This window comes from Brachyhypopomus gauderio, chromosome 17 (genome assembly GCF_052324685.1).
Source record: "Brachyhypopomus gauderio isolate BG-103 chromosome 17, BGAUD_0.2, whole genome shotgun sequence".
In the NCBI taxonomy this organism is placed as follows: domain Eukaryota; kingdom Metazoa; phylum Chordata; class Actinopteri; order Gymnotiformes; family Hypopomidae; genus Brachyhypopomus; species Brachyhypopomus gauderio.
The window spans coordinates 2,241,042-2,263,970 of NC_135227.1; the positions used below are offsets into that span (position 1 = coordinate 2,241,042).

Genomic DNA, 22,929 nt, shown 5'->3' on the forward strand with positions numbered 1-22,929 from the left:
CGTGCGTGCGTGCGTGTGTGGGTGTGTGTGAACAGGACTCCTGTTTCTCCCCATGGCACCACTGTCACACTCACCTTCCCGGATGAAGCGTGCGGTGCCAGCAATTTGTCACTGTGTTGCTCATCTGTCCGAGGTCAGTCCTCTGAAACTGTGCTCCTAACCTGCCCACCGGGATCTGTCCCCTGGGCCTCTCCTGCCTTCCAGCTACAAAGTGGGTCAGAACTGCAGAGTTTTGACAGATGGGTCAACCCACTGTATATGACCTCCCCCCCTCCCCTCCCCTCCCTACCAATCCCACAGCTGATGTGTTTGGATATGCTCTGTGGAGTGGAAACCCCTGGTGATGGTTCTGATAGGGGGACAGGGGGGGGGGTTCTGGCGAGCTTCACAAACAGCTGGAGCCGTTTGACTCTGCAGTATTATCGGAGGCTCGTGGTTGTTCTGGAATGGATCTGCTAGTTAAAGCTGTGTGGCTGTAGAGGAGTAGAAGACACGTCCTGCCGTTGTCCTGCTGGCCTGAAGGTTATACAACCCCACTGTAGATTGTCACTCTTAATCAGCAGCAAGATGAAGCCAAACTCACGTTCCAATCTTTAGGCTGGTGCTTAATGAAAGGTAGCAACAGGTGATGGAGCAACGTGACGTAGCATGTGGATTGTTGCCTATTTGAAGGTCTCTCTGTGTTACGACGTGGGTGTGTGTGCTGGGTGTGTGTAGGAGTGTGTCTCTGACCTGCAGAGCGTCGTGCCACCTGTGCTCCCGAGCCCTCATGCAAAATACCAACCCAGTGCCACCTGGCATCCTTGACTGGTGAATAATCTATACCAATTTCCAGCTCTCCTCCATGAAGACCCGGGAGCCATTAATTCTGTGAGAGTGGTGGGCCGGCTTTGCAGGCAGAGATTTATCGCATACGCTGACAGCTATGGATGATGAACGGGCGTGTCACGGCGGGGCCCACCGCAGGCGGAGGGTGGGGGGGTTGGGGGGGGGGGGGGGGTGCAGACGCCATACACCATGACGCGGCGCATAGCCACTGGCGCAATGTCCACGCACACCACGCGGCCGCCCGGGCTATAGCTCGGCCGCCCGTGCCCTGTGCACCGCGCCCCACACCGAGTCCCGCCCCGCAACACGCCCCGCACCACGCCCCACACCGAGTCCCGCCCCGCAACACGCCCCGCACCAAGCCCCACACCAGGCCCCACACCACACTCTGGCCGGCCTTTATGGTGTCCCCGTGATTGTGGAGAGGTGTGTGGCGAACGGGTTGTTGGATAAATCGCCACCCGTACATCCAAGACTTACATAAGAACCCCGGCTCTCCCCGTAACAACCCCCCCCCCCCCCCCCCCCCCCCCCCCAGTTTATTTCACAGCAAGTCTGCAAAGTGAGATAACAGCCTGATGAAATTCTACTCCATCCACATATTCAAACAAGTTCTCTTCTCCTACTTCACTCAGTCGGTCCGCACGTTCCCTCACACGTTCCTCACGTTCCTCACGGTCCGCACGTTCCCTCACAGCTGAACCCATTTCATCTGCACAGTTTAAACAGGCAGGTGCTTGGTGTGAGTCCGTTCCTCTCCTCAGCTATAGAATAAGGCTCAATTACTTCCGCCTCCATTTTCTCATGTCCCAGCACTCACCTTAAGTCAGGTGCCGATAGGTAACGCTCCAGTATTACATTCAAATGTCATGACTGTGTGGTGGCTGGTTGAAGGAACCGCCAGTCTCCGCCCCCCAGGGGACAAATATTTGTTCTCTGCAGTGGTGTTTTCAGCCCAGAGTGACATCGGTGACCTTTCCGCAACAATTAATCACCACTCTCACAAAGTCAATTAATTCAATTTGGGGCTCCTGAGAGTGTCGTTTCGATGAACAGTTTGAACAGTTTCGACACATAAAATGGGATTTCAGACATCCGGGGCAGATTCGTTCAGAGAGGAGACATCGGCGGCCAGCGCCCCGGCAGGAATTACCCAGCTGACATTTTGTGTGCCGTTTGAGTTCATCAAAATGACAGCGCTTTAGGATGGCAGTAAACCAGGGAGGAGCAGCACAAGTCATCTCGATGAGCAGGGGGTGGTGAGGAAACTTGATAATGAAGGATGCGGAAAAAAACATAGTGTAAACAGGAGTAGTAATGTTACAAATAAAAGCAGTTTTAGTTAGCACCTCCAGAGAAGGTGTGAACGGGCCACTCGTGGGTCAGCGTGTCTTCGGCAGTGATGAACATCTCACTTAACGCTGGTTTCTCATATATATGGTTCCTGATATAAAAATATCAGAGCTGGGCTGGAACGAAAGGAAAAAGATGCACGTAGCTCATATGGATGTTCAGGGGGGAGCTGGTGTCAGGTGGACATTGTACTCAGCACCAGCTCTGAAACACGATGGAGTTGCAGGTACAGCGTGTTATAGTCAGATCAAAAATAGAGAAATTCTGGGGTCAATTAACGTTTGGTCAAGTTTTAAACTGATAAATGATCTTATCCTGGATGAAAAATGGGAAACCATAGTAGATGACATGGTGATTACAAACCATGATCATGACGTCGGGGTGCTCACAGTGTTAGGAGAACTTCCACGAGAGGCATTTATTCCGATTTTTTACATTATCTATGTATGAGGTACTAATGTTCCTGCTAGTATTGATGTTCAAAGCAACAACTCTGCCTCCTGGTATGTGTGGCAGCGTGAAGGTGTCTGGCCTTCATGGCACGTGTGAGGTTTCGCTGACCCACCGCAGGCCTGACCTGCCTGAAGTTCTGCGATTTCAGCATGTTGAGGTGGCGGTTGCCGTTTGAGAGCACTAGTGACAGCAACGATCTGTTTCCTGTCTCGGAGAAGTACTGCGTGAGACGAACCGCGTGAGACGAGATGCCTGAGACGAGCCGCGTGAGACGAGCGGTGTGAGACAAGCCGCGTGAGACGAGATGCGTGAGACGAGCCGCGTGAGACAAGCCGCGTGAGACGAGATGCGTGAGACGAGATGCGTGAGATGAGCCGCGTGAGACGAGCCGCGTGAGACGAGATGCGTGTGACGAGATGCGTGAGACGAGCCGCGTGAGACGAGATGCGTGTGACGAGCCGCGTGAGACGAGCCGCGTGTGACCTGTGCCTGTCTTTGTTTGAGGAATGGACACCCTGTTCCCAGGGACGTGTATATGTATATGATCCCTGTGATAAGTCACTGCAGGCCCGTCCTCAGGGACAGGGGAAGGTCTCTCTGCACCTCTTCCTCCTCCGCGGCAGGGAGAGACGGGCCAATTTACCGCCGCATCCGCCGGGATTATCTGTAATCTTGGGGATGAAAGGCACGGCCGACGACTGCAGCCGCACCCCCGGATTCGTTCGGCCCGAAATGCCCCCGAGAAAAGATCGGATCGGCACTTTAGAGGAATATATAGTGAGAGCTGGTGATTTCGCACCTGAGCGATCTCTGGATTCGCAGTGTGCGTGCTCAGCCAGGATATGGGTGCGCTCTCTCTGGGTGTTTTTTTTCTTTTCTTTCTCTCCACCAGTCGTCACGACCATCAGATTTTAAAATCAGCTAAGGTCTGGCACTTCTGCGCTTCTATGATGGCGAATGCCACCACAGCTGTTTTCTCTCCCCTCTCTTATAAATCCGTTACCATAGATATCAGGACAAGCCACACAGACAGACAAGGCACATCCGCTTTACTGTCACTTCCCACTGAGGGGTGAGGACTGTCCGCTGCTACCTGGCCTATTGGTATTAGCACAGCTATAGCAGTTATATCATGGTACAAAACTTCTATTTAGCACCTAGTGCAACTTCTGATTTCGAAAACGAACCTGTTAGCTTAACTTCTTGGCACGCAGAAATAACCCACCGCTCTTTTCTCGCGTCACTGCAGGTGGTCTACAAAAACAACGACATCCGTCTGGAGCTATCTCGACTGGCCCGCATCGTGGACCCCAAGATGAAGATCCAGGGGGACGTGGTCTTCAAGTGCGAGAACGTGGCCACCCTCGACCCCATCTCCTTCGAGACGCCCGAAGCCTACATCAGCCTGCCCAAGTGGAACACCAAGCGTATGGGCTCCATCTCCTTCGACTTCCGCACGTCCGAGCCCAACGGCCTTATCCTCTTCACCCACGGCAAGCCGCAGGAGAGGAAGGCCCCCGGCAGCCAGAAGAACACCAAGGTGGACTTCTTTGCGGTCGAGCTACTGGACGGCAGCTTGTACTTGCTGTTGGACATGGGCTCGGGCACCATCAAGGTGAAAGCCACGCAGAACAAGGTGAACGACGGGGCCTGGTACCACGTGGACATCCAGAGAGACGGACGCTCAGGTTGGTGGGCGATGGTCACAGCTCAGGACGTGGGGGTAGAGACGTGTGTCTTCATTTGGTGTCTTATTTACTCAGCTGGTCATGTTCGTTGTCCCTGTGTTACCAACACTCCCTGCACCCAGGAATAGTTAATCGCTCCGGTTTTTGGACCAAGTGGCAACTTCTACTTTTGTTCTCTTGTGGGAACTCTAATTCTATCTGTACTTACTGTTGTAGATCAGAGATATACAGTAAATGTACAAAAAACATTCTATCAACATTCATCAGTACAGCACATTGCAAATGAATGTCACCTTCCTTTGGCAAATGGCTACATATTGCTGGCCTTTGTATTCCTCCTTTACTCCATCTCTTTGCCCTTTCTTCTCTCTCTCTGTCTGTCTGTCTCTCTTTCACTGTCTCTCTCTCTCGCTCTCTCTCTCTTTCTCACCATTGAATGTCTGCAGTAAGCCAAATCGATCAGTAACTACTCCATATCACTTCATAGCACTGGCTTCTCTGGAAGCTCTCTGGGGATATTAATAATGCAGCTTTTAGACAATGGTGTTCAAGGGATTGGGCTGGTGTCACTTCTGCAGAGATTAGCCCTATTGATCCTTTCCATCCCACCCAGACTGTTTGGTTTACACTTTACATCCGTGTGTGTGTGTGTGTGTGTGTGTGTGTGTGTGTGTGTGTGTGTGTGTGTGTGTGTGTGTGTGCGTGCGTGTGTGTCAGGCAGCTTTACAAGAATCACACACTCCTAGCAAGGTCATAAACACCGGATAAGCCTCTATTACACCACTACTGCTCTCTTTCTCTCTCTCTCTCTCTCTCTCTCTTTCTTTCTCTTTTTCTCTCTTCAGTACATTGCCCTCTGGATGACACTGTGTAGTAATTCACGTGCCGGTTTGGAGTTCAGGCCCCCTGTAATCCTGCCTCTCTCAGATGTAGCCTCATAGGACAGCTGTGACACAAGCCTGTTTTCTTTCAGACCCCTTCAAATCAACAGGGCTTTTCAGCAAACAGGGTGCAAACACTGTAACCCAGGCAGGGACTACACGCAATACCCACAAGCTGGAAACAGGGCTTTAAAATGATCTACTGCACCACACACAAGTAGATCTGTCTTATAGGTCCGCTTTGTCTCTAGGTATGAGGCCTGGCTCATCCGTGTCCCTTTCTCGGTCCCTGCAGGAACTATATCGGTGAACAGCAGGCGTACGCCGTTCACCGCCAGTGGCGAGAATGAGATCCTGGACCTGGAAGGAGACATGTATCTGGGTGGCCTCCCGGACAACCGGGCCGGCCTGATCCTGCCCACCGAGCTGTGGACGGCCATGCTGAACTACGGCTACGTGGGCTGCGTCCGGGACCTGTTCATCGATGGCCGCAGCAAGGACATCCGGCAGATCGCGGAGGACCAGAACGGGGCCGGGATCAAGCCGTCGTGCGCCAAGACGCCGGGGAAGCAGTGCGAGAGCTACCCCTGCAAGAATAAGGGGGTCTGCAAGGAGGGCTGGAACCGCTTCATCTGTGACTGCACCGGCACGGGCTACTGGTCACGCACCTGCGAGAGAGGTGAGTGAGAGGCCCCGCCCCACGCCCTCCCCGCCAGACCAGAGCAATCGCTCGTGCCTCCAACGCAAGGCCTTCTTAGAAGCTGCTTAATCCTCTCCTGGCTATCTAGGAGGTTTATTTAAACGTGCGGATCGTGGGGTCTGTTAAACTCTAGGCCAGATAGGGTTGTATGAACGAGGTGGGTCGTTATTTTTAATAACCACTTCTCTGAACATTATATTGAGAAGCACTCTGCAGAAAGCTGATTGTCATTTGATATGATCTTTCACTTCGGTTACGTGTGGATATAAACAATGCCATTTACTTCATCTGTCCTCTCCGCTATTAATCCCTTAGTAAACAAAGGATTACAGTAATTTTCACCTAATCATAATAAATAAGTGATAAATAATACATAGGATAATTAATCTCCCCTCGCGGAGGTGAACGGTGGATTGGTGCTGTATGTGGGTCACCTCTGCCTCCGTGAAGGGGACCGAGCTTATCGGACCGGCCGAACACGCTTTTCTGTAGGCGAGAGAGTCTTAAGTCGTGGTGACGGGTACGTAGCACGCTATAATCGTGGGTGAAGAATGAAAGACATGGCTGACAGCAGCCGTCTGCAATGGGGGAATAAGGAAGAGGAGTCACGTCCCGTGTGTATTTATAGGCCCTTTGTGCTCCGCAGAGGCAGAAAAGTACATGATTTTAACAAACTCCACCCTGATTTGTATTTGTGAATACTAAACAGATGGGGGGGGGGGGGGTGCTTCAAGAGAGACCCGTCCTACCACGTGGTGACTTTAAAACACCTACAGCCATTGTCCAGTGCCATCTGATGGATTCGGGGCCAGCAGTTGTCCCAGTGGCCCTGAAGACCAAAGACGTGTCACTTTAAGATTCACTCCACCTGCACGGCGGAGACTATCACATTCTACCTTACAGGGGGAAAAAAAGGCTGTGTTATGTCTGAGTAGGCGAGAGATTTATTCTGGGCCGAGAGCGGCACAGACAAGCACATAACATTCCTGGCTGGGACCTGCGCATGCTGCGTTGAGCAGTCCCGCTGTAGCGCCGCCCTTCTGGACACAGGGAGCCACTGCTGGTGCTGCCCTCACATTCATTTGCTGTGAACGTCAGTCACGGTGATCAACGCAGACGTCAAACTGAATACATCAGCTGGTATTGTCCTGAACGTGCAGGCACAGAGAGGAACCCGGCCCCTCCATCATGGCTACAGTCTGTGTCAGTCTGTCACACGTAAACACAGACACACACACACACACACACACACACACACACATGCTCATCCACCCACACGTGTCAAAGCCAAAATTCTTCCCGTGAGACAGGTCTTGTGTGTGTGTGTGTGTGTGTGTGTGTGTGTGTGTGTGTGTGTGTGTGTGTTTATGTTTGCTTGTGTGTGCATGTGTTCATGTTTGTTGTGCATGTGCGAGTGTATCTTTATATTTGTGTGTGTGTGTTTGTGTGTGTATGAGTGTGTGTGTGTGTGTGTGTGTGTTTGGCTCCCTCTGGTGTGAATAGCACTAAAGGAGCCCGTGTCTGCTGTGCTCCTCTCCCACATCCCAGAATGCATTAGTGGGTTCTAACCTGGCATCGTGCTCCCAACCACCTGGTGTTACAGAACTGAGCCCATCTTCCAATTTCACTGTCAGCAGCAAGGTCAGGTTTAACTTGCAGCTCTTGGCAGCAAAACTGTTTTCAATGACCATTCCAACTACTGTCATGGCTGAATTATTAAGTGGATGCTTTCTGTGTTTTAAAGGACTGTTGGTGTTCCTTTCATAGTGGCAGACTCTGTTTCCAACCCCAGATTGCGTGAAGACAGCACGGTCCTAAACCACTTCTTTTTGCAGTCTATCCAAGCCAGCGTAGATGGAGATGTCAGTGTCAGTGATTTTGAGAAGGTCTCAGCTTGGATGCAGGCCGGGATTGATGATCCAAGTGTCATGGGTTCATCATTATATCATTATAAGTGATTATATGTGACCATAATCTTGTGTGAGCATCAGCAACACAGCGAAGTCTGGTTGGCACCTGGGTCGTAACCATGGCGAGGTCTGCCCCCCAGAGTTGTGAGGGATATCAACCAGAGATGCTGTCATCTTCAGGGTGTCCCAGTCAGGAGCACCATGGCTGCATCGTGATGGCTCTCCTCACACGCCATGGTGCAGAGCACTGCCAGACCCCCATAATGCTGTGCCCACATCCCACCTTTGATGCCACCGGCCACTGGCCGAATCTCCCTCGATAACCCAAACCTCACGTTTTCCTATGACTAATCCAAATCCATTATCTCAGAGCACAGCTGCCCAAGAGCTTGGGCCACTCCCCAAGCTGGAGGAAGTTTGTCCCTTCGCCTGGGGTCCACTAAGAACTTGGCTCTGCCCAACACTTATTTTTCTGCTTGCAGGCCTTGAAGTCCCAGCTGCCACGGGGTGGAACACTTCACTGGTCTTATTCCTATATGTCTGCCCGTGGTCAACTTTACTCCCCTTTCATGGGCCCATGGCCAAACAGCGTAGGGTCTGAAAAACACGGAGTACGTTTACCGCAACGAAATTGTAAACACGATGCTGGTAGATAGAAGCACGAGAATCGATTATGTCCTGATTGCCAAACGTCTCGTCTGATTGGTTCACACGAGCGGGGTCAATCTGTACCCCGATAGAGCTCCTTCCAGCTGTTTATGCGAGGAGTATCCGAGAATCCGAAATGACTGCCGCGCCCGTTCACTCTCTCCGAGAAGGATCGCTTACCTCGCGATGCTCTGACGTCTCAGGGTCGTGTAGCGATTTCCTTTTGAGACCGAGCTATTTCAGGGTCACTACTGCGTGTAAGCAGAATGATGGGTGTGGTAAGATGGGGAGGAGAAGGGTGCTGATTACTGACACCGGATCAGTTATTGTGTTTGTGATGCTCACAGTGCATCGAGAAAACCTGCTGGATCTCATCCTATATAACCTGGATAGGATGAGAGGGATTTTTGTAGATCTGTAGTGTAAATGTATCTTTGCATAACTACTATAGCCTACCTTCGAACCAAAGCTGTACGACTCATCCACGAATATGATTCGGTAACTAGTTTACATAAATATGCAGTTAAAATAATAGCTCGTTTTAAGATAATATAAAAGTAACCTCAGTGTTAAGTGGAAGTGGTGTTACTGTAAGCATTAGTGTGATCATTTCTTCTGCCGATGCCCACGTGAAGTTGAGCTCAGCTGGTTTGTTGAACCTCTTTCAGGCCCGGCTGGGCTGGTCAGTGACCTGGCCTAACTTGAGCTGTTGACTTTCCACCTGAGGTGAACAGAATGTTCGCACACGCGTGTGAGGGGCATGTACACTAAACAGGCCAGACGCACACCCGTCGATTTTCCTGCTGGGGTAAATAGAATTTGTGTGTGTGTGTGTGTGTGTGTGTGTGTGTGTGTGTGTACTAAACAGAGAGTATGCCCCGAGCGCTGGTGCCCTCCACATCTGCCTCAATGCCCTCTGCCCTACAGGCTGTAGCACCCGATTTAATCACTATTGACTCAGGCGGTGAAGGTCATCAGTGCTGGCCTCAGGACCAGGGCAACAACAGCAGCTAATACAAGCCCGGATAACACAGGCCTGGATAACACAGGCCCGGCTAACACAGGCCCGGCTAACACAGGCCCTGCTAACACAGGCCCGGCTAACATAAGCCCTGCTAACACAAGCCCTGCTAACACAGACCCTGCTAACAGATGCCCTGCTAACATAGGCCCTGCTAACACAGACCCTGCTAACACAGGCCATGCTAACAGAGGGGCTGCTAACACAGGCCCTGCTAACACATGCCCTGCTAACAGAGGGGCTGCTAACACAGGCCCTGCTAACACAGACCCTGCTAACACAGGCCATGCTAACAGAGGGGCTGCTAACACAGGCCCTGCTAACACATGCCCTGCTAACACAGGCCCTGCTAACACAGGCCCTGGTGACACATCCCCTGCTAACATAGGCTCTGCTAACACAGGCCCTGCTAACACATGCCCTGCTAACACAGGCCCTGCTAACAGAGGGGCTGCTAACACAGGCCCTGGTGACACATGCCCTGCTAACAGAGGGGCTGCTAACACAGGCCCTGCTAACACAGGCCCTGGTGACACATCCCCTGCTAACACAGGCTCTGCTAACACAGGCTTCAGTGTTCTCAAGTCTCACGCATTGAGTGTGTGACACACGCATTTTACCGTCTTCACATGCTCTCACGCCACACTGCTAACACATGCCCTGCTAACACAGGCCCTGCTCACTGCTGCAGCATGGACATTCAGGCTGACCATAAAAACTAAACTCCTGAATGTAGGGTAAGGTTGTGAGTAATGTTTGAACAACCCAAAGACTCCCTGAGGCTATCCTGAGATGCTGCAGGCCCCGGTTCTCTGCCAGGAGCTCTTAGCGTATTGATTTCTCGTTCCACCATCCCTGATTACGCTACAAAGAGTGAGGAAAGATGACACCCACGGAGGTTTCTCTTGTAATTACTCTTTCAGACCTAATCTAGGTAATTATGTCAGTGAATTTGGTTCTTCCTCAGGTTGTCATTTCTTTTGATTGCCTACGATTCTCTGTTTCGCTTGCCCTCTGGAGATGATTATGAGGTAGTGCCTCTGCAAAGGCACAATAATTAGTCTATAACTTTGCCGCTGAAATTTACACACTCGCGTGGAGACTTACACTCACTAAAAGGTGCATAGAGCAGCACACATGTGGACAAAATATGCAAATAGAATTAGGAATCTGTCTTCTCTCTCCCTCACCTGTCTCTCTCCCTCATTGTCCAATTAATTCATCACTCATATTCAGGTTATACTTGAAATATTTACAGATAAACTAAAACTCACAGGTATGGCTTGGCTCGACTCAAAACTCCATGCTTAAAGTCTCATGGAAGACAAAGCTCCAGACTATTCTCCGTCCTGGCTCCAAGATGGTGGAACAATCTTCCATTAGCTGCTAGGATTGCAGAGTCTATTGCTATCTTCAAGCGTAGACTGAAGACTCACCTGTTTGTTGAGTTCTTGCCAGAGCACTAACTCAGCTGATACCACTTGCAGTTGTTCTTTAAATTGTATGTCTGTCTATGGTTATTTGTGCTTCTTGGCAAATGTCTAACTTGCAAAACACTAGGTAATGATACTGACTCCTGTAGTTTAGTAGTATGGTATCTTGATATCTTGAATTCTGGCCTATCCGTACTATTTCCTAGGATGAATTCTGTGATCGGATGCAAAACACTTTGTAAGTCGCTCTAGATAAGAGCGTCTGCTAAATGTCGTAAATGTATGTATTTATAAAATTTATGTAAATATAAAAGCAAAGTATGAGCAGAGTATTGATTGTAAAGCATTGTATTGAGAAAGGTATGGCATAAACTACTCTTACTACTACTAATAATAATAACAATAGTAAACAACTTTATGTGTGCAGCCATCACATGTGTGCGGGCTTGTACACATGCACTATATTTATTGATGTGCTAATGAAAGAATGTTGCTCACGTTTGGTTGGATGTTGGGTGTTAGATGGTGTGCTTTTGGGGTGAATCTGGTTGCAATTTCACAACAGTCAGTCAAAGCGTGAAACCTCCCTAAACACGTGGCCCCTCCCTTCTTAAACACGTGGCCCCTCCCTCCCTAAGCATGTGGCCTCTTGGCTCCGCCTTGCCCTCTTTTCCCCTACACCCTGCTGCCATCTATCCGCCTGATTTCACGGCTCGGGGGAATCAGTTCACATTCTGCTTGTACTCCACTGTCATTCATCACTGTTTGAAATGTCTCTAATCAGCCTGAATAGCCAATCATGGCAGCACTGACAAAAGCCTCTCGTTTGACTGCGGCAACATGGGTTTCTCCAGTCAAACATAAAAAGGCCCCGGATTGCGGAATTAGCGTAGCTTGGAGTTTCAGGCGGCTCCAGAATGGCTCCTTTTGTCAGAGGCAGCGCTGTGTTGGCATTCGAGAGCCCCATCAACGGCGCATGTTCAACACAGTCCACCACTCCACGCTTTGAAGAGGCTGTCCCGGCAGGGCAGGACAATGTGCTGAGGGATTAACTTTGCCTTTGACCTCCCCCTCTTTGTCAATCTCGCCATCTGAAGGTGAAATCATTTCTCCAAAACAAGTTGACACCAGACCACCGGAGAGCGCATCTTTGCCGTGCTGTTTGACATGACCATGGTTGCTCGGGCAAAATGAGCACTGCGTCGTAGTTCACGGTGTGGCAGGAGCCCGGGATCGGAGAGAAAGCACTCGAAGCCATCAGCAGAGAGAGTCTGGAGGAGTCTGGCTGTCGCTCAGATCCGTCTGCAGAGAGAGTCTGGAGGAGTCTGGCTTCCCTTTGGATGTTTAAGCACCCCACACTGAGATAATGAGAGAATCAGCTATTAGTTTCAGTTCAGTCCGGGTCAGATAGGAACAGAGCTCTTTATCTCTCTCTGTCTCTCTCTCTGTCTGTCTCTCTCTCTTTCTCTCTCTCTCGCTCACTGTCTCTTTCTCTCTCTCTTACTGTCTTTCTCTGTCTCTCTCGGTCTGTCTCGGTCTGTCTCTCTTTGTCTCACTCTGTCTGTCTCTGTCTCTCACTCTGCCCACTACTGCTAAATGCTAAAGTGCTATTCGGTTGTGTTCAGTCTGGAAATTCATGTGCAAGGAATGTGGAAGCATTTAAATGATTGTAAATGTATCCCACATCCCAATTACAGCCGTTCAAATGTGGGTTCGGAGTGAAGAATTCCCAGAATGAAGGGAGATATCAGCAATGTTGTGAAGCCTTCACCTGTAGTCCTGCTGAGAGTCTGACAGATGGAGGAGGCCCGTTGGGCTTTTCTCCAGGACCTCCCATCATGACAGAGATGAAAGACGCCACATTTCTTCCTGCTATTTAGTATGTCTCTTATATATGGAGAGAAATTATGCAGAGAAATTATACAACTGGGAGACAAAACAAAGATCTTTGTATGTCTGTGTAAGGTGTGAAACTACACAATTTACAGTATGTATATATATATATATATATATATATATAGATGCTATTGGGTTGACACATATATTAAATAAAGGTGTGTGATTGGCTCTTACTCAGAACCACGTCATAAAGCAGCCATGTGCCAGCTGCTTTGCTCCTAAATCATGCAGCGTGTGGGGGGTTAACGTCTTTTCCTGTGTGCCCAGGCCTGCAGCACCAGGGCCCTGTGTGATAAGAGCACCGGACGGCAGGGTATCCCAGCCCTGTTTCTCCCAGGCTTGCCCGTAATTACATGTCAAGGCTGCTTTCTGATGTATTAGCACTCCCGCAATCAGTCCAAATGCAAGGACACGTTTGGCTGTCCACACGCGAGCGCGCGTCTTTGCACTTGCGCTTGCGAGTGTGTGTGTGTGTACGCAGCCCTCACACAACCTGCCTAACATGCTCCCACACACCCCACGTGCCGTGGCTGAATATTTCACACGGCTGGTGTGACCGGCCCCCATGAATTGTTGCAGGACTGAAGGAGAAAGACAGAGCAGGATGTAAATTCTGTTCTTGTGTTGTCATAGTAATCAATGCTCACCATTTCTCCCCAAAGAAAAGTTTAAATGAGCCATGAAAGGACAAGGAAGGATAAGGGGGAGAGAGAAAGAGAGAGGGTAAGAGAAAGGAAGAGAGAGAGAGAAAATTTCAGGCTTAGAGGAGCGTGCTATCATGACTGTCAGGATGAGGTGGTCGTCCTCTGGGCGGGTCTTAGATGAAGCTTTTCCTGGTGGCGTTGCAATTGCAGACTTACGAGGGAGAGGTGTCCATACACACGCTAGCCGCCCAACGGCCAGACCTGGGCCGGGAGCAGGAGAGACGGAGGGACGGCACGCGGGGAGGGGAGGTTTAAGTCACATCGTTGCTGTCGGTCATCCGGCAAACAGGTGTATTTGTGGTGTGTTTCTGTGAAGTGCGGGTGTCCACAGCCGCCTCCCCGTCCTGCTCCTGGCCTTTTGCACTGAGCACACGTGATCCAGAGAGTGGCAAACACTCACACCGGGACTGAGTTTTGAAACGGACCCGCCGGGCACGTCGTGCACCGGCTGGAGCGGAACTACAGATGTTGAGATTCTCTGCACACCGCAAATATCTGCAATTACTGCAGGTGCACGCGCAGTGCGTTACACGCAGTAGCAGCAATGTTTGGGCTTTGTCTCCACCTAGTGGACGTTAAACGATTTTTGCCCTCTCGCAAGCTCATCGAAAGGACAGAGGACATTTTAAGGGCATGTGAAATGTTTCGGATTGTGTTTGCTGCTTTGCATATATATGGTTGCATAAACCCCTTTGCTCAGACTGAAGGCGTAGGTTTATAACTTTATTTTTTTTTATAACATTGTTTTTTCTTTTAAACAGGCTTCATCTGCATTATAAGATTTCACTTTGAAGAAAATGAATCATAAAAACTCAATTTAACGTTATTATTTTGCAGTTTACATGTTGTAATGACTGCGAATGCTCTTCAGTGCCTTGTCTTACATCAGAGACCCACGCGATGCTTCTGTTACACATGGCAAATATCAAGAGCCCTGCACGGTACCGCCACACGCGTCACAGAGGAAGACCCCTGATTTCCCTGCCGATTGAGGGTTTGCCATGATACATTTCAGCTTTAAAAAGGATACAATTGATGCCATTTTAATTTCCAACCTGCAGTTTTGAGGCTTTGGTCATTTGCACATCAAACGCACATAACTCTGCCGTCGTGGTCAGGTTGTCTTGTGGGTCCTCTGAGCTGCTCCTTCTTTGTCAGTGCCATTTTTAGACGTCTCCTTGATTATCTTCTGACACATCTGATCTTTGCGTCTCTGGAACAGAAGCCCCAGTGTTCTACTTCTGTGTTATCAACGTCATCTCTTCCGATGCTGCACGTTGTGGTGGTACTAACAACGTGTCCGATTTTACCATGACACCCAGCCTCTCCCTGTCTCACAGAAATGATCGTTAAGAGTTTCCGCAGTTTGCTCCTCGGATAACAGAACGCTCGTCATGTACATCTGTGCATGCGAGTCTGGACTCCTGTTCGTTTCTTTGATTGTACATTCTGTACCTTCACAACCTTTCAAATGTTTTCTCTCTCTCTCTCTCTCTCTCTCTCTCTCTCTCTCACTCTCTCTCAGCAGACTACATACTGGTACTCTTAAACAGTTCTGTGCTCCACTGTCGCTTTTTGCCGATGGTCTTTGTAGCTGCATCAAATAATTGCGCACTGCTTGGTCCTGAGTGTGTAAGTGACTGGGCCCTACATGTCTTCACTACAAAAGCACACGGGCACTGAGACCCGGCCCGGCTTTGGATTCTACGGCAACACCTAGAGCTATACCCTGACTAAGCTGTCCAGCCATAGATCTGTGTGTGTGTGTGTGTGTGTGTGTGTGTGTGTGTGTGTGTGTGTGTGTGTGTGTGTGTGTGTGTGTGTGATTTTGGCCTGGGGGACAACAGAGACAACCGCGTCCTTGTCATTGTCAGGCCAGTGCTCTTTATCTATTGGCGTCCGAGGGAAGCCTGACAGTTTAATGAACATTGATTGGCTTTTTATGGCCGCTGTTTCCCTCATTACGGCAATGAGATGAACTTCTATCAGGCCAGCCCGGTCCGAGAACCGCACATCATTACAGAGCTTATCTCTGATACATCTTAATTAGGTAGGCTGCTTGAACTCAATACTAAGAACATAACTTACTGATCTGTTTATCAGGGGTATGTCCATAGGGCCTAAATCCCATATGATAAAGTGGTGTTTTATAAAGGCTAGGTTAGCAACGCTAGGTCAGCATTATGTGTACAGACACAGATGTGTGGAAGCAAATTGACATTTAAATACTGTGCTTATTTTAAGCACAGATGTTCGTAACTGCAGCGTATTTAATGGGAGGTTAATGCTGAAAGGTGCATATTGATTGCAACGGTTGCGATGATTGATAGTGGAGCAAATGTTCATATGCAGGAGACGAAGCTTTTGATTAAGCATTCCATCTCTCCAGTCATCAATTAGAGGAATGGAATGTCAATTAAGTGCCTTTATTTATTGAATTATCCCTCTCCCAAGAGTAATCCCCCTTTTATGCAGCTCATTTGACTTTCATGAAATGTGTTCCATTCAGGCATGTGATTGGATAAGTTTTGTGTTCATTATTTACATAGGAAAACAAAAGCAGCGCATAATTAATGCCCAGCCGCTCTGACTGGGCTGGGAGGGGCAGCAGCCCGTCGGCCGCCGTTCTGGCCGTGTGTGCCAGAGGATCGTGTGGGCTCGTGTTGCTCACGTTGCGCAGCTCACGTCGCGCAGTTCACGTCATGTAGCTCACGTCACGTAGCTCACTTCACGTAGCTCACGTCACGTAGCTCGCGTCACGTAGCTCACTTCACGTAGTTCACGTCATGTAGCTCACGTCGCGCAGCTCACGTCGCGCAGCTCACGTCGCGCAGCTCACATCGCGCAGATCACGTCGCGCAGCTCACATCACGCAGATCACTTCCCCGAGCCTCTATCCCTGCCTGTCTGTCTCTCCGCCTCTTCCTGTCACCGTCTGGCTGTCTTCCGTCTGGCTGTCTGTCTCTCTCTCTCTCTCTCTCTCTCTCTCTCTCTCTCTGTCAGTCCCTATCCGTGGCTCCGTTTCTCTTCAGTCGCTTCATTCTGTCTACCCGTCTTTCTCTCTTACTCTCCCTGTCTGTTCTCTCTGCTTCCTGTCTACCTGTCTCTCTCTCTTACTCTGCCTGTCTGTTCTCTCTGCTTCCTGTCTCTGTCTCTCTCATTTTGTCTGCTGTAGACAGAGCGGCCAGTGTAGTAAGCAGGGTGTAAAATTAGAATTGGCGAAGCCCCAGGGATGGTTGAAAAGCAACTAATCGCACATAATAACATATTGATCACAGCATAATTGCAGAGTTTGTCAGCAGTGTGTTTGCTTCAATACAGAGGGCGGGCGTTTTTCAGATGGAGTTTTCCCAGCTGTGCGGGCTCCGCTAGCTCAATTCTATTCTGCCACAAGTGCTGAACTGGGTTTATTTTTGTTTATTTTTTGTTGTTTATGCTCGCAGAAGGCAGAGTCACTTATTTTATTTTATCAGTTCCATTCAGTCCATTCACATTATTAACAATTCACCACATATAAATTGCTCATTTCTTGTGTGCAGTTGTCAGAGATTGATGAAAATATGATCCCTGTGTTTATTTGTATATGCCTTCATGTTATTTATGCAGAGAATGTGTTCTCTTACAGTGAGATTGTAATTATATGCAGGGGACCGTAGTGAATGTTTTAATTGGAGTCTCCCTGTGTTCACTCCCCTGGTCTGGTCCTTTCTCTTCCCTGCGTACATCTTCACATATAACATCCTCACACACCTATACTCACACACACCTATACTCACACACCTATACTCACACACCTATACTCACACACACCTATACTCACACACCTATACTCACACACACCTATACTCACACACCTATACTCACACACACCTATACTCACACACCTATACTCACACACCTATACTCACACACCTATACTCACACACACCTATACTCACACACCTATACTCACACACACCTATACTCACACACCTATACTCACACACACCTATACTCACACACCTATACTCACACACCTATACTCACACGCACCTATACTCACACACCTATACTCACACGCACCTATACTCACACACCTATACTCACACACACCTATACTCACACACCTATACTCACACACCTATACTCACACACCTATACTCACACACACCTATACTCACACACCTATACTCACACACCTATACTCACACACACCTATACTCACACACCTATACTCACACACCTATACTCACACGCACCTATACTCACACACCTATACTCACACACCTATACTCACACACCTATACTCACACACACCTATACTCACACACCTATACTCACACACCTATACTCACACACCTATACTCACACACACCTATACTCACACACCTATACTCACACGCACCTATACTCACACACCTATACTCACTCTCCCATGAGGACGAGTTCAAGCCAACATTTCAGACGCAGTCAGTTTCTCTTAGTACATTACTGTCAATTGTCCCAGTGATGGCTGTGTGTGAGGAAACAAACAGAAAATGAACCCGATGACGTGCTGTTCTGTCCGCAGAGGCGTCCATCCTGAGCTACGACGGCAGCATGTACATGAAGGTGGTGATGCCGGCGGTGATGCACACCGAGGCCGAGGACGTATCCCTCCGCTTCATGTCCCAGAGGGCCTACGGCCTGCTGATGGCCACCACCTCACGCGACTCCGCCGACACGCTACGCCTCGAACTGGACAGCAGCCGTGTCAAGCTCACGGTCAACCTAGGTATCGTATAGAACCCCTCCTCCTTCAGGACGCGGCGTTTCCTCCCTTTCTCCCTCTCTCTCTCTCCCTCTCTCTCTCTCTCTCTCTCTCTCTCTCTGCCTCTTCTTTGTTCTGTTGATTCCCCTTCATACGCCATTACCCCACTCATCAACAGAAATCAAAAAGGAAATGTTTTTGTATTTGTTATTTGTCTTTTATGCATGGATTACCAGATTAAACTTGAAATGCATTCAATCCATATTTGAAGATTTTGATATGATAGATTTTTTAAGTACAGTAAACTGAGTTACTAATGAATTAAGTTACTAATTAACATAATGTTTGGTCCATCTTTTGAACTTTTTTGACCTTGATCATTTTCATTGTAAAGAAAAAAAATGTTTTGAGACAGTCACAACACTAAGTCAACCTGAACCAAACATACGGACCAATTGTGCCTTTTATAATTGATGATTTTACAAGACTTATATTATATTTACATGTGCTGTGACTTTCTAATTATTAACTTAACACAATCCTCCTCATTTCTCCACATCAATAATTCAGCATTTCTCTTCGGACAAGTCTCATTTTCTGTCTCCATCTGGTTCCTGTTGTATTTTGTTGTATTGAGTTGGTTGGTGGTTTTTCGTTTGTTTTTCCCCCTTCCTACAGCCATTTTCTCTCAAGCGTCTCTCGTTGTCAGACTCACATTCCCCATGCTCAGTCAGAAGATGGTATTCACCCCTTCAAAGGCCTTTAGCCTGCGGCCCGGTCAGCAAACAGCCCGATAACAGAGCTCTCAGCTTGACCTGCAGCTGGTAGCACGTCACCATCCTCATCGTTTAGCCTTTGACCCCTGACCCCATGCCCAGCTGAAAAGCCTCTTTTAATGGCCTTCGGCTCAGAGCGCCGTAATTAAAGCAGCAGTGAGGCATTGCCACGACTTCTCGTAGGTAAAAGTCTTAGAAGTGTTGGGGTGGACTGACAGAAGAGAGATACACAGCCTACACACCGCAGAAAGATTTATTTTTTGTAAGAAGTAAAATATATTATAGATGTGCATTAATTACATTTTTATGTTTCCATATATAGTCATAGCTAAAATTATCAGAGTTTTAGCAGCTGAATTATTACATATAGCTGCAGGGAAAACATGTTCCCTGATATACAGTACCTCCAATCCCCAGTACATGTAGTATACATGTATACTAGTAAACAGAGCTTTATTTAAATTAGTCCAGAAGGCGTTTATTTGAAGAATAAAATAGAAGAGCATTTTATTTCTTTGTAATTTAAAGTTGATCTTGAAAAGAAGGATCACCTTAGCATGTCAGCGTTACTGGCTTGCAGAGGAGACTCACTCTGCCAGCAGGGGGCGCCGTGTCCACTGCACGGTGCTGGTGCTAATTGGATCGAGGCTGTTTGCTCCCCACTTTTCTGTTGCGGTTGACGACACATGAACGATCCAGCCAATTGGAGCCCAACCCAGATCACACAGTTCCTACCATCATAAATCCACTGGCCAATAAACGCCCCCCAAGTATGGCGGGTACGAGACCTTTAGCTGCTGTGCCTTCTCCATTGAAGACAATGTTTATAGTATAAGGACTTCAAATGTGGAGTGTCCCTGCACCATCTTTTTTGCTAAATATCAGACATAATTTCAGAGTCTGTTTAGTCGACAAGTTGGTGTGGAGACAAGGGGGGGAAACTTCAAATGGGTGAAAATAAAAGTCAAAGTAACAATGGAATAAAAGATCTGGGTTGGAGAATCTACATGGTTGGTAAATTATAAGCGGCCATTTTATAAATGTAGTATTACATTAACAGTATTGAATCTTTACACTGAGTTTCCATTAGGACTCTATTTGGTATGAATAAATTAATCACAATGTAAATGTTGCTGAAGTAGATTCATTAAAGTCAGTAAAAGAAGGGCTTGTCAATTTGTAGAAAAACAGGCTAAAATATATAACTGCACTGTTGAGACCTTAGATAAACAGACAAACCTAGATAAATGCAGACACACTATAGTTTGTGTTACATAAGAGACAGATTACAGATCACCAATTATACTCTTTAAAATGGCCGCCCGTCTGCATGTGGACGTCCCCGGAAGGGTGGAATTATTGTTTTTGGATGTCTGCAGCTGTAACCTTGAAGGATGCAATTTCATCTGTCATTTATTCTTCCCCATCTAGACTGTATCAGGATTAACTGTAACTCCAGTAAGTTAACACAAGTTTCATTTTGTTTCTAATGATTCTCTTATTGAAAGGAATGTATTGAGTCGTTTGAATGTTTTGAGTCGTTTGAATGTATTGAGTCATTTGAATGTATTGAGTCGTTTGAATGTATAGAGTCATTGCTCTACTTGCCCATATTCAAAAGGACGCATAATGACTCTAAGGTCACTGACGCTATTGAATATAGTGGTGACTTAATAATCGTGCACAACTCAATGTGTTCCTTATTTTTCAACCTTTCAGAAGAGATGTTAACACAAATATTTTGTTAGCAAATAAGCAGCACAGCGTATATCACACACACACACACACACACACACACACACACACACACACACACACACACACACACACACACACACACACACACACACACACACACACACACACACCATAATAAGAATTGTATATTATTATTCATGCATGCTGAAATATCGGTAATATGATTTTGGTCCAGGCACCATAGGTGATATCAGAGTTGACACCTAAATCATATACTAAACGATAGATTATGAAGTCACCACTTCACATAATATTTATTTTTTTTATTTTATCCTATAAAGAAATGTTTTAATCCCTCTTGTAAACAGAGCTTTCTTAGTTTAAGCTGTACATAATACATTATTCTAGACTGTACTGTTATGGTCCTGAGTACCAATGTAAACTCACTAGTGACACAGGAGAGCACTTAGTCACAGTGAATGATTGTAGACGGGTCCATTTGATTTACTAATAATTCATATTATTTAGAGTGGTAATTGTTTCGCCTACTCCATGTACAGTATTTTAGTCATGGCTAAAGCTTTAACACATGCTCTGTTTCCAGAGGAACCACAGTGTGTGTCAGGCTGCATATAGACAGCTGTCTATGCACAGATCTGTAGCCGATTATATGTCTGCATCGCTTTCCTTGTGCTTAGTGTGACGAAGGAAAAAAATGTCCTTTTATGGCTTTTGTTTACATAAACAAAAAAAACTAACTGCTTTTACTCATAAATGGGCTTTGGTTACCCTCAAAGAAGAAAACTACTTAATTCACAATGTCAACTATAGATAAAATAAAGTTCTCTGCACGTTTGCTTGTTACAAGCTATACACTTTCACAACGCTTGCTATTCTGTTTACAAGGTAAGCATTTTTTTTCTATTTTATCCTAGTGTTATTTATTACCGAGCAAGTATTGTTTTAATAAACAGTTGAATAATCAGTTTTTATAATCAGAAAAATCAACACATTTTAGAACAGACACTCAAATGAATGACAGAGATACAGAGAGTAAGAGAAGAGTGCGTGACAGACGGAGAGTGAACCCGGAGGGTGAGAAGTAACGCGCGCTCCAGAGACTTATGCAGATTTGCATCAGGATTGAAGAGTCGTTTAGCGAGCGGCGCGTCGCGTGCGTGGCGCGCGCCGTCCGTAACCGCGTCGCGCGCAGAGCCGCCCCCATCAGTCACGGAGAGGAGCGCCGGGTTTGTCATGTCCTCGCTGCATGTCACGCTAGATTAGTTTCACGTCCTCGCCCTTCGTCACTACGTAATTTCCATCTTCGGGATCAGTGTAATTTCACCGCCGCCGCGATAAACTGCCTTTTAATCAGGCTAATTAATCCTCCCCTCATCCTCCCTTCATCCTCCCTTCATCCTCCCTTCATCCTCCGTGCCCACGCGCTCCCAGGGTAGGACGTACTAACCGCGTAATTAGAAACACCTACTTTACTACCTACGTGCCATACAGGTACAGCACATGCCTGCAAACTCACTTCAATTCAAGCCTTAAAAAAGCATTAAACACGTGATATTTGGGTCCTTACATATGAAATAATATATATCATTTGGATATGTAATATTTCTGAAGGAGGATGAAACGTTGTTTTTTTCATTTCCTTGTTTGTTTGTTTGTTTGTTTGATAAATAATGCCCTGGTCCCAGTAAACTGATGTTTTGATCAGTTCTTCTCTACTATTAGTCCCGAGTTCACACAGGGCGTCTTTCATCATGGTCACAGAGAGAGTGAGTGTTCCTGGCAGGCTTCTTACAGACTCTGTCAGCCACCCTCAGCCTCAGTAAGGCTCACTATAGCACTGCCATTCAGGTGCATAACAGCCCAGCAGTGTTGCTGTGGGTCTTATACACCCACCACACCACTGACGAGGGATGTGCCCTAGAAGATGCCCTCGCAAATTGCCCACGAGCTGACACAGATGAGCTGTGATCTCTAACTGTATCTTTGAGATGTATCTCCAAGTGGTCAAGAGTACACGGAATTTCTGTAAGACTTATTGGAAGTTCTGGTTAGCTGCCTCTGGTTATTAGTCTATACATATGCTCGCTGTAGGGCTGAGTGCTTCTTGCTGGGAGTCTGAGGTTATAAGATGTATGGAGAGTGAGCACTATTAAAGAAATTCAATTGACATGTATGATTATATTTCTA

At 47.6% G+C, this 22,929-nt stretch overlaps 1 protein-coding gene across 23 annotated transcripts in view; it reads left to right on the forward strand.

Annotated features, from left to right (window-relative positions):
- Positions 1 to 22,929, forward strand: part of nrxn3a (neurexin 3a) — a 263,670-nt gene that overhangs the window by 67,331 nt on the left and 173,410 nt on the right. For 18 of the 23 annotated variants that reach the window (XR_013121942.1, XR_013121943.1, XR_013121944.1 and 15 more), the window contains 4 exons: positions 3,884 to 4,322; positions 5,499 to 5,882; positions 18,068 to 18,271; positions 20,455 to 20,481. Coding sequence is in view for 20 of the 23 variants with exons in the window: in XM_076978954.1 (XP_076835069.1) it covers positions 3,884 to 4,322; positions 5,499 to 5,882; positions 18,068 to 18,271; positions 20,455 to 20,481 (1,054 nt within the window). In the remaining 3 variants the exon portion in view is untranslated. The remainder of the gene's footprint in view (positions 1 to 3,883; positions 4,323 to 5,498; positions 5,883 to 18,067; positions 18,272 to 20,454; positions 20,482 to 22,929) is intronic. The other 5 variants (XM_076978959.1, XM_076978962.1, XM_076978963.1 and 2 more) reach the window with 1 other exon arrangement.